At 40.4% G+C, this 12490-nt stretch overlaps 1 protein-coding gene across 1 annotated transcript in view; it reads right to left on the bottom strand.

The window, feature by feature from the left end:
* Window positions 1-19: 19 nt before the first annotated feature.
* RXFP1 (relaxin family peptide receptor 1) overlaps window positions 20-12490 on the bottom strand; it is an 80671-nt gene continuing 68200 nt past the window's right edge. Inside the window, exons 13-18 of the mRNA XM_026647869.2 lie at window positions 10898-10969; window positions 7380-7451; window positions 5291-5520; window positions 2297-2707; window positions 1092-1310; window positions 20-884 (exon numbers count right to left, since the gene is read on the bottom strand). Coding sequence (XP_026503654.1) covers window positions 583-884; window positions 1092-1310; window positions 2297-2707; window positions 5291-5520; window positions 7380-7451; window positions 10898-10969 — 1306 coding nt within the window. The 3' untranslated portion in view covers window positions 20-582. The remainder of the gene's footprint in view (window positions 885-1091; window positions 1311-2296; window positions 2708-5290; window positions 5521-7379; window positions 7452-10897; window positions 10970-12490) is intronic.

Here is a 12490-nt window from a genome sequence, read left to right as displayed (position 1 = left end):
TTTAAATCTGACACACACATATGGAGAATCTGCCTGATTGCTCCAGTTGGGATCCCGCAAAACTTAGCTCAACGTTGTACCTTTTTAAAGTATTCATAAATCTGAATCATTGTAATTGGTGTCCAGTGCCCCATGCCTGACCTATGAGTAACTCTTCAGAAAAATACTGCAACTGACTAAGGTTTAGGAAGCTGCATAGCCATTCATAGTTAACTTTTATATCGCTAGCAATCTGGTCATCTAACAATAGACTGCATATGAATTACATTTTAGAATTTAGAAAGATACAAAGTGACAGTTTTAACCTTTTTGACTTTATCTGCCCAGCCCCAAAATGAAAAAAAAAATTGGATTGTTAGTAGAATTTTATTCGCATAAATATTTTTTTCCTATGGCTACTACTCCCTAAGGCTCTTCAAAAATGTATGTACTGTTAAGTTCACTCTCTGTTGTCTTTTTCTGATTTGACTTCTTGGCCATCACTGATGCGAATCCGTGTTACAGCTTTTTCCTTACTGCTATAAAACAGTGAGTCCACATCAAAGATGACTGTGCAAATTTTACTGTGACTATTCAAAACATTTATCTGTATGAATTCAGTCTTGTGGAATGCGTGGTTTCTGATGTTTCAGAGGAATCTGTATAAATAGCAGGCTTTGTTAACTCTGGTGTGATCTCTTGCATTGGCCACATCTCTACCCAGATAAATGATGGGCCATATGTTTTCTGACTGCTTTTGCTTCCTATGGATCTTCCTTGTTTGTAATTATACCAAACCTGATGAATCATTTCTTTGAAAGGTCGTGTGGTCAGAGTGTAGAGGAGAGGATTCAAAGCACTATTTATGGGCAGTATAAAAATCACCACCCAGGAAGTTATAGTACCTTTAGGAGGAAAAAAGAAATTTAAATATTCAAAAGTGTATGTACTCAATAACATTGCATTAGTATATAATACTTTGTGTTAAAAGTAGTGTATAAATATTAACTGATATCTTCACAGTGTTAGCACGTTAGCTTTCTTTTTCTAGCTGACTTTCACACAAGCCATTTAACTGAAATTTTTATCTAGAAAAGAAACAAAAAACATACCTGGTATTTCTACTTGAAGTAAAGAAAGCAATTTCAAAATAAAGATGGGAATCCAGCATAATGCATCAGTGAAAACAATGAAGAAAAACCGTTTAGCAAGGGTCATCTCTTTTTTAATATGATTCCGGATTTCAGTTGCTGTGATGGCTGTTTGGTGAACACTGTAAAACATACTTCCATAGGAAAACACAATGATGATAAAAGCTGCCAAGTTTACACCTGTTAAGAAGTTGAGGGATGTTAGTGATTTAAGACATGAATGATTATTTCCAGGCATGCAGCTTACTGGCAAATTGGGGAAGTTATAGGGCAGGTAGCAAAGGAGAATCTTTTATCCAAACTACTAGTAGAACTGGAATTTAGATAGGTAGGTAGAACTTGAGTCAGACTTTATATAGGACACTGAGGTTAATGCCCCCTTACTCATAGTATATTTGTTAATTATCACTAAATAGTGAACATTTGCCATCTAAATCATGTAGTGCATCTTGTAGGTCTGTGTTCTTTGGTTTCAGCATTGCTTTACTGACAATCATCTACCCAGATACATTACAACCCCTAATCCCTGTAGTATCTGAGCACCTGCTAACTACTAATGAATTTTATGCTTACAACAACCCTCTCACGTCAATATTATCCCCATTTTACAGATGGCTTATCGAGGCACAAAACAGATTAACTGACTTGCTCAAGGTCTCACAGGCAGTCTGCGACTGAACCAGGAACTGATTCTAGATCTCCTAAGCCCTAGTGCAGTTCACAGTCCATTAGACCATCCTTTCAACCCTAGAAAGATGTGGCCTAGACAGGCAAAGGTTGGGGGCTCAATCCCTGATTAGCACATGTTCCAACCCACTGGCCATGACTGGTCATCACACCATCATCAAACTAAGCAGTAAATGAGTAAGCTTGTGTATAATACTGAGATTTTAAAAGTAAATATTTTTAAAATATTTTAATAAATTCATAGGTCTCATACTTTCACGGAAGGCCCATTTTCAAACATGAGTAAATAAGGTGTTCAAATCTAATTCTTGGGTGCCGATCGTTGTACTTAAGTGCATAAAGTGGGCATTTATATACTAATCAGAGCATCCAAATATGGGATTTGGGCAGACTAGTAAGGCTGCCATCTTCGTTTGAAAGTTGGGCTCCCCCTGTAGCTCCAGCAAACATATATAAAGGAAGAAACATAACATACTTACCTAAAAAAATAACAACAGAATAAATCTGGCCTCCTGTACTTTCTGCCTGTTCTGAATGAAGAGGAAAACAGACCCCATTGGTGCCATAGTAGTTTCTGAAAAATTCCTTGTGGCTCAGTGGAATAAAAGCAACCACAAAGCCAATAACCCAGATGAGAATCAAAATGGAAATTGTCCTGCATTTTCCTGGCTTCAAACACCTAAAAGGATAAACTATGCATATATATTTTTCCAAAGTCAGGTAAGTCAACAGTAAAACTGACACCTCTGTGGACAGAATAGCCAATGAGCCCACCAATTGGCAGTGGATACTGTCCATCCACAACTGAGCATGCTTGTTGTATTCTCCACGATATTTAACGTCAAAGGCTCCAATCACAAATAAATATATTCCCATCAGACAGTCAGCACCTGTAGAAATAACATTTAAGAACATGAATAAATAGGGAATAATTTGGTTTATATATCTGAATTGTCCTTTATTTTACAATATATATATTTTAATAATATACTTAAAGTTCTACCAGCAACTATAAATAAGGTTACAAAATTCTCAATTCTAACTGGTTTTTAGTGACTGCTGCCTTTCTGACATTTTCACCATTTGGACTGACATATTTTCATTCTTGCTCTCTGCCCTAAGGTGATTTTTCTTTTAAGTTCATGCAAAAAACAGTTATAAAACATGAATAAAAATAATATACATTTCTCATTACAAAATACTTCTTGTACCTTTTTATGAACAGTTCTACTTCCAAAATGTCTAGAACACTGAAACTTGGTGTGCAAAGTGTTCACATTGAGTAGAAGTGTCTTTGCTAGTGTTACAGAAATTTGGTTTTCATTTGCCCAAGCTATGATCCTATGAAAAATCATATGCTAGGCATGCGCAATGCAGATTGCATAGAGCCTTTTGCTGAGGTTGAAAAGTTCCCAAGTAAGGCAGGCCACGCTCCACATGTGTGTGGCTGACTAAATAAGCTCCACAGTGAAAAGTAAAATATTGTGGGAGGGTTCCTGCACATTTTCAAAGTATGCATTAGGGAGTTCCTCTCTGAGTCACCTTAGGCATTGTCAGGATTAGAGCTGTGTAAAGAAAGAGAATTCCACTTTGTGGAGGATTTCAGTATTTTGAAATTTGGTTTAATTATGATCTGGAACAAAAAACAAACATTTTAAAATTCTCCAAAAATGGGAAAGCCCTGGAGTCTGCAACTTCAGGCCAGTCCACCTGGCTGATGACCCTGGAACTGTGGAAGCCTTGGGGTCCCTGGCTCAGGGGCAGTCCACCTAGCTGGCTGCCTGGTGTGGAGAAAGTAAATAAGGAAGTGTTATTTACTCCTTCTCATAACACAAGAACTAGGGGATCACCAAATGAAATTAATAGGCAGCAGGTTTAAAACAAACAAAAGGAAGTATTTTTTCACACAACGCACAGTCAACCTGTGGAACTGCTTGCCAGAGGATGTTGTGAAGCCCAAGACTATAACAGGATTCAAAAAAGAACTCGATAAATTCATTGAGGTTAGGTCCATCAATAGCTATTAGCCAGGATGGGCAGGTGTGGTATCCCTAGCCTCTGTTAGCTAGAAGCTGGGAATGGACGACAGGGGATGGATCACTTGATGATTACCGGTTCTGTTCATCCCCTCTGGGGCACCAGGCATAGGCCACTGTCGGAAGACAGGATACTGGGCTAGATTGACCTTTGGCCTCACCTAGTATGGCCGTTCTTATGTTCTTAGAGCCACAGACCCTGGAAAGCCGTAGAGTCCCTGACTCCAGGGCAGTCTGCATGAGTGGTTGCCCCTGACTCCTGGACCTTGGAAGCTCTGGAGTTTGCAGCTTAGGTGTAGTCCACCTGACTGTCCCAGAGCCATGAACCTTGAAAGCCATGAAGTCTCTGGCTCAAGGACAGTCCACCTGGCAGGCTGCCAAGGAGCTATGATCCTAGGAACCAGCGCTGGTAGGCAGGGTTCCATAGAACAAGAAAGTTGTAAGAGATGGCAATGCTGCAGGTGGGAGAGACAGGGTTGCCCTGCTGTGGACCTCATAAGGATTTGGGATAGGGGTTCCTGGGGTGTCTAGCGCAGTATTTTGGACAAACCACAGAGTCCTGGACAGTGGGTATTTAGAAGTGCTGCTATTCTGTTTTATATGCAATTGACAATTACTTTCTAATGTGATTAATGTAATCTCATGAAATACCAAAGTTAAAGTAGACCTCTTTGTATTTAATTTATAATAAATGCAGTATGCAGTGTTGTAGCCATGTTAGTCCCAGGATATCAGAGAGACAAAATGGGTGAGGTAATATTTTTTATTAGACCAACTTCAGGTCCTGAAGAAGAGTTCTGTAATGTCTCTCAGACACAGGCAGGGAATTTGTGATTACATTGATCAATTACAAAGTCGTTTGTCAACAATTCTTGGTTTTAAAATTTAAAAAGAAGCTCTGACATTCAGGGTCACATTTTCAAAGTCAATCCTGCATTTGCACACACAATCATTTGGTCATGTAAAGAACAGAATTTTCTCATGCAAACAGAAATCACAGAATGTGTGTAAAATTGAGTTGTTACAACTGTTATGAAAATTGGAATGTTTAGAACACAAATCCTGCTGGTGTGCACAAATTACTATGTGTTCATAATTGTATTGAAGCTGGGTTAATGTTCCTTTGAAAATTTGGGGCTCATTCCTGTTCTTATTGAAGACAGTAATTTGACACTCAACTTCTATGGGAGTAATATCAGACACTTGGCCGTCAGTGTTAACCCACTCTCCACAGTAACTTAAAGGTAGAATCCAACAACCTTTGTTGTGTTGTTTGAAGTATAGCATTTTATATTATAATTTGGCTGAACTTTCTCGCTCTTGCAATCTAGTGCTGTGGGTGTGTCACTGCTGTATAATAATAAAATTTATAGCCAGACACACTAAAACCAGATTTTTATATTTGTTTGATACCTTTTATTTGGGGGAAATACTCACAGCAGAGAGACATTATTGACATGGCATGGAGCTTGTTCTCAGATCTGATGTAAGGCCGCATGCAGATAACAAAGATATTTCCAAAGCAAGTGACAGCAGAAACAACCCAGACAAACACTCTCTGTACAGTGCTAGCTAAGAGATTCTCAAAGGATGAAATCCCATCGGTATTTGGCTTACAGCTGCGCACATGAGGTGCATATCCACAATACTGGAATTTCTTAAAATATCTGGTTGAGGAAAAAAGAAAATGAGAAAAATGTTTCACTCTGATTGTCAAATTCGTGTGGTTTGGGATACATGTTTTTCACAATAATATAGGCATTTGTGGAACACCTAGTAAAGATTCAAAGCATAAAATGTTTTCTGGTAATAGAAAACTAGTAATAAAGGATTTTGATTTTTTTCAGTAAAAAATAAAAAAAATAAAAAAAATAAAAATAAATTAATGGAGATATCCTATCTCCTAGAACTGGAAAGGACCTTGAGTCCAGCCCCCTGCCTTCATTAGCAGGACCAAGTACTGATTTTGTCCCAGATCCCTAAGTGGTCCCCTCAAGGATGGAACTCACAACCCTGGGGTTAGCAGGCCAATGCTCAAACCACTGAGCTATCCCTCCCCCCTTTTGTATGCACACAAAGAAATGCATAAATTCATTAATGGATTCCAAGGTTAGACGGGACCATTGTGATCATCTAGTCTGATCTCCTGTACAATGCAAGGCATAGAACAGGGGTCGGCAACCTTTCAGAAGTGGTGTGCCGAGTCTTCATTTATTCACTCTAATTTAAGGTTTTGCGTGCCAGTAATACGTTTTAACATTTTTAGAAGGTCTCTTTTTGTAAGTCTATAATATATAACTAAATTATTGTTGTATGTAAAGTAAATAAGGTTTTTAAAATGTTTAAGAAGCTTCATTTAAAATTAAATTAAAATGCAGAGCCCCCCGGACTGGTGGCCAGGACCTGGGCAGTGTGAGTGCCACTGAAAATCAGCTCGCGTGCCGCCTTTGGCACGCGTGCCGTAGGTTGCCTACCCCTGGCATAGAACTTCCCCAAAATAATTCCTAGAGCAGATCTGTTAGAAAGTTGTCAGTGATGGAGACTCCACCACTACCCATAGTAAATTGTTCCAGTGATTAATTACTCTCACTGTTAAAAATGTAAATCTTATTTCCAGTCTGAATTTGAAATAAACTTCAAGTCTGTATAAAACCTGTCAGGGTATGAACCGATTAGTTAGTTAACGTTTGTTAGTGGTTTGATGCTAAAAAGCGCTACGTATGTGTGCTAAACATTAGTAATAACAGTACTTTAAAAAAGTAATTATTTTAATTGAATCCATAGCACACACTATAAAAATATATGATTGTGACAGAGTGCAGAGACAATAGTTAGTCCTCACTAAGCTGGGAGTTAACTATCTCTTGGCCCCTTTCCCCTTTCCCTAGTTTAATTACGTCTGTGAAGGCATATAGGAATGTCTGCAGGGGAGTCAAAAAGCAAAGAGTGTCTGTAGAAACTCAAAAGATCTATACCCAGCTGCTGAGTTGGGGTATTTCCCCCCCTTTGTTTTACTTATGACAGTTCCTTTTAATTTATGCTGATAAAGGTTTGATCATTCTTGCTGATTATGGTTGTATTTTTTCATCAGCTAAAAGTGATCTGGTACATTCTGAGGGCCACAGAAACATTATTAATAATGGTCTATATCAGAATACATTATACATATACTAGCATATCTAAACTGGTACTATTAATATTACTTTAGATCATGTATACATCAATAAGCAAACCTAGATAGGGTCAGTACAATATCTGTTTACAAGGAACTGAACTTTGCTGTTTAGGAGATTTAATTATAATTTTAACTTTATGTTAAAATGAATCCTAACCTCCTCCTTGCCCCCATCACTTTTTCTTAATGATACTCTCAGCTTACCTGACAACATCAATTGGTTTTTCAACTACTCAGCAGCCAGAGAGGTAGTGAATGCAAGTTCTCATATATTTCTATTTTTAAACATTCTGCACTTTGTCAAATTAAAAAATCAAAACACAAGAAGGAAAACCGGAATAATCTACTTACATATGGGAGAGATTTCTAAGTGGTTTGAACATCCTTCTTTGGATATTTGTAATTTCAATGCCCTCCAGGCTGCTATAACCAATATATTCACAATCAAAAGAGGCAACATAAAATCAGTGGTAAAACACAACAAGCTTATTGTGGGCACAATGTGTAGCTTTGATTATATGAAATTATAGATGAATGAGAATTGCATCTAGTCCATTCATATATTTAAAACTTCTGCAGTAGAAAATCTAAATAAAAAGCTAAAAAGTGAAATAAAATAAATTACAGTTAATTCTGATAACCTCACTGTCCTAATAGCACAAAGGAGCCTCTTTCAGTGCTCTCAGCAATGTTATCTATATTATTACTTTGCCCTTCCAAAGTACTGTTCTATTGATGTTCTTCCATTATCTCAGGGAAAATAACAGTTCTAATAATAGTATTTTAAATTCATATTGTGCCTTTCATCTCAGAGGGTCCAAAGTACTTCACTAGCTATAGTAACAACCACTGGAATTCACCCAATAACTGGCACACTCATTTGACAAAGACTGAGGAAAATCACAGAAATGTAGGGCTGGCAGGGACCTTGAGAAGTCATAAAGTCCAGCTTCCTGTGCTGAGGCAAGACCAAGTAAATCTAGACCATCCTTGAGAGGTGTTGTCTAATATATTCTTAAAAACCTTCAATGATGGGGATTCCACAACCTCTGTTGGAAGCCCATTCCAGAACTTAACTGCCCTTATAGTTAGAAAATCATTCCTAACATCTAACCTAAATCTCCCTTCCTGCAGATTAAACCCATTTCTTCTTGTCCTGCCTTCGATGGACATGGAAAACAATGGATCACCGTCCTCTGTATAGCAGTCCTAAACATATTTGAAGACTGTTATCAGGTCCCCCCTCAGGCTTCTTTTCTCAAGACAAAACACACCACATTTTTCAACCTTTCCTCAGAAGTCAGGTTTTCTAAACTTTTCAAAATTTTGTTGCTCTTCTCTGGACTTTCTCCAATTTGTCCACATCTTTCCTAAAATGTTGGGCACTCTTTCAAAACTACCAAGGGATTTTTTTGTTTTTATTTTTTCTTAATGTAAGAAAAAATTGCATTAATATCTTCAACTACAATATTGTGTCACTGAAGTATAATTTCATAGTGTTATATTAACAGAATTACTTAATTATTTCAGTTCAAACAGTGCAACAGTTAAATGTATAGTGTGTTTTCTAAATACACACTGTCATTTTTTGATTTGGACTGAGATGAATTTGGGGCCTATCCTATAAAGATTTTAGTGCAAAGTTCACCTGAGTTCACAGCAGATCAAGCCACAGGTGAAGAACAGTATCTGCCTTAATGGTTAGTAGCTGGGAGGGTCTTTTAAGGCCCTTTCCTCAGGGCTTGTTTTATTGTCCCCAGAATGATTGCTTTCCCTTCTCCTCCCCACCAACTTTCTGCTTATCTCTGGTCACAAATGCAGAAGTTTCTCATCTGCTTTCTTCTTCTTCTAACACCTCCACTTGTCCCAGTGACTCAATCCCATTCCATCTCTTGATCTCCCTTATGTCCACTCTAATTCCCCTCCCTTATTCTTCTTACCACTCACTCTCCTCTAGCTCTTTCCCTTCACAACACAAACATGCTTTAGAGTCTCCCATTTGAAAAAAAAAACACCCAACTTTCATCCCACTTGCCTCTCCAACTATTGCCCCATGTCCATTCTCCCTTTCATCTCAAAGCTCACTGAACACACTGTTTACAAATACTGTTTGGAGTTCCTCTCCTAGACACTCTCCAATCCAGCTTCCACCCCTTGCATGCCATGGAAACCACTCTTGCCAAAGGCTCAAATAACCTCTTCTTAGCCAAATCTCAGAACCAGTACTCCATCCTCATCCTCCTTGACCTGTCAATTGCCTTAGACACAATCAACCATGTTCTTCTTCTTGAAATCTTGTCCTCTCTTGGCTTCCATGACTCCTCCTACTTCTCTAATTGAGCCTTCTGTGTGTCCTTGCAAGGAGCCTCCTAATCCCCACTCCTACTTTCTGTGGGGGTTCCACAGAACTCTGTCCTTGGTCTCCTTCTCTTCTCCCTCTACATCTGATGTCTGGATAATTTCATCTATAAACACAAATTCAACTATCATCTCTATGCAGACAACTCTCTACTCCAGACCTATCTCCTGTCCAGACTAAAATCCCAGCGTGTCTCTCTGACATCTCTTCATTGATGTCTAACTATCAGCTCTGGATCAACATAGCTAAAACAGAGCTCTTCATTTTCCCCCTTAACCCCTCCTTTTATGATCACCATGGACAACACCAACATCCTACTTATCATTCAGGCCTATATTCTGGGTGTCAATTTTGACTCAGACCTCTCCCTTGGTCCTTACATCTGGGTTACGTCTAAATCGTATCAAGTATTTGTGCATAACATCTCTAAATAAGGTCTTTTCTATCACTGGAGTATGGGGTAGGTCTTTCTCAAGCTTTCCTGTGGCAACTCTTTCACTGTGTATAAATAATTAAATACATATTGAAACAGGGGGACTGGAACTCATCCCAGATAAGTGACTATAGTCCAGTGATTAGGACATTCACATTTGCTCTATGGCCTAATGAATATTTAATTTATGTGCAGTAGAACAGCTTCAACAGGCGAGATTGAGCGTAATCTGCTCCAAAATACCTCAGATCTCCCCTGGGAAAGGGGAGACCTAAATTCAAATCTGTTCTCCACATCAGGGAGGAGTGGGGGACTGAACGGTGTCTTCCACATCCCAGGTAAATACCTTAATCACTGGGCTAAATGTTAAAGGGGGGGGGGGGAAATCTCCTCCTCCACCAACAGGCTTAATTGCTTAACTCTAAGAGAGGGTTCATGAGCATGAATCCCAAGCAGAGGGAGTCACCTCCCTCCAGCCTGGAATTAGGCACCTAAGGGCTTGACCACATGGTGATTTAGTGCACAACAAGCTGGGGGGTGTAAATCCACAGCACATGAGTCTGCTGTGGACTAAGTCGCCCTTTGGACTCTGCTACCATGCACTAGAACTAGAAGATCCATTTCAAAGCATGCTAGGGAACTTTTAATGTGTGGCAGCATTGTTCACATGGAGAGTTAGTGTGCAACACACCAGTGTGCTGTGGATTTACATCCCAGCATGAGGTGTGCACCAACTGTTCATCTAGAAAAGGCCTTACCTTCATGACAGTGGAATTGATTTCACCCTTTCTGGATATTTTATATGATATCTGGACTGACTGGTCTCTTTTTGTGCTTCAAAATTTCCCCCAAAAGAAGCTGGAGAGCTCAGGAAGAAATCTGAATACTGGAGGTAATTTTTTTCAAAGTTACATCGTTGAGGGACACCAACAAATGTAGTAGCGGAGCAGAGGTACAAAGCACCTCATATATGGCTTGTATTACACTTGTTCTGCAGAAACAATTTTTCTCAACAAGAATTGCAAAATCAAAAAGAAAATATCCATAACACATATATCAAAAGGACTAAATACTTACAGGGATTTGAGTTTTAGTAGGTAATCAAACTGGTTTGCTTGTATTTTCTGGATTGGGTTATATGAAAGGTTCCTGTAAATGCAAACAGTGATATCTAGTGACTATGCAGATTCCTTAAAGCTTGTTCTAAAGATAACGTCTAGCCACATTATCCCTTTGTTTTCAATTCCTGTAATAGTGACTCATCTAAGGCAGTTACAGTTATAAATAGTGACACTCCTCTACCTGTGAACTTGGTAAACAAGAACAGAGAACAGCCTGATGCTTCACAAGCATGGTGTTAATACAAGAAATTTTATTCAATGTTTTTAATTGCAGAAATATTTCAGTTGCTAAACTTTTTGGACCTTATATATTAAAAAAACTCCAAAGAATTCTTCATCATCATCATAGCAAATCCCAAAGTGGCGTAGCCTCCTTGCAGATCAAGTGCCACCTAGACTTATCTCTAGCTAGGACTGCAAGATTACAAAAAAAAAAAAAAAAAAAAATCACATATATTTAATACTCCTGAGTGCATTCTGTGCCAAAATATTAAAAATTCTGTGCCAAAAAATAAAAGATTATGCCCACAATATATTTAAATTCTGCAAATTTTATTTGTCGAATAAATGTAGAGGCTCCAGCATGGCATTGGGGAGCACAGGCTACTGGCTGCACAGAGGTGGGAGATCACTGTGCTGCTCCCCCCTGGCACACAGACTCAGCAGTGAGGTTTCACCCAACCCTGAGACAGGTCAAAGACCAGGTCTGCCCCAGAAACACCCCAGGTCCCTGCCTCTTTGTGCCAAATGCACCAGGTGTGTGTGTGTGTGTGGGGGGGCAGGCTCAGCAATGCAGGATCCAAATGTGTGTGTGGGGGGGCTTAGTGTGGGGAGATCCAGGTGTGGGGCAATTTGGGTGCTGGCAGCTCCATGGGGGATCTGGGTGTGGGAAGGATCTGGATGTACAGAGGCTTGTTGGGGGGTTCTGGGTGCAATGGGACTCTGCAGGGGGGTCCAGGTGAAGGTGGTTGGGGCTCAGCAGGGAGAGGTCATGGTGTGGGGGGATAGAGCTTGGCGGGGGGTCTGGGTGTGGGGGGGTTCTGTGGGGGGTTCAAGATGCTGGGGGAGTGGGGCTCAGTGGGGTGGGGAGCCATGTGCAGCTGTTTGGGGCTCAATAGGGTGGGGATTCAAGTGCAGGTGGCTTGTCGGGGTGGTCCAGTTGCAGGGGGAGTGGGGCTCATCGGGGTGGTGGCTCTGGGTGTGTGGGGTGGTGGTGAGGCTCAGCAGGAGGGTCTGGGTATGAGGGGGTCTGGATGCATGGGGTTGAGTGGATGGGGGAGCAGCTCCACGTACAGTGATCCCTCCCCCTGCAGCTGAGGAGCGATGGGTGCAGGAAGTCGGGGGGGGGGGGGGGGGGGGGGGTTGGAGGGCTTCCTTCAGCCCGGGGGAGAAATCTGGGGGTAGGTCTGACATGGCCCCAGATGCTGTGCAGGGGAAGAGGAAGTCTGGTCCTCCCCTGCCCAGCCAGGACTAGCAGCTGAGCCCGGCGCAGGGTAGGAGCCACCAGCCAGGTCTTCTCCAGTCCCGTCTCCTGCCCCACAGTGATTTA

This window comes from Terrapene carolina, unplaced genomic scaffold (genome assembly GCF_002925995.2).
Source record: "Terrapene carolina triunguis isolate 2854851 unplaced genomic scaffold, T_m_triunguis-2.0 Scaffold66, whole genome shotgun sequence".
Taxonomy (NCBI): domain Eukaryota; kingdom Metazoa; phylum Chordata; order Testudines; family Emydidae; genus Terrapene; species Terrapene triunguis.
The sequence above is the reverse complement of the archived record's forward strand: the minus strand, read 5'-3'. Positions and strand labels throughout refer to the sequence as shown.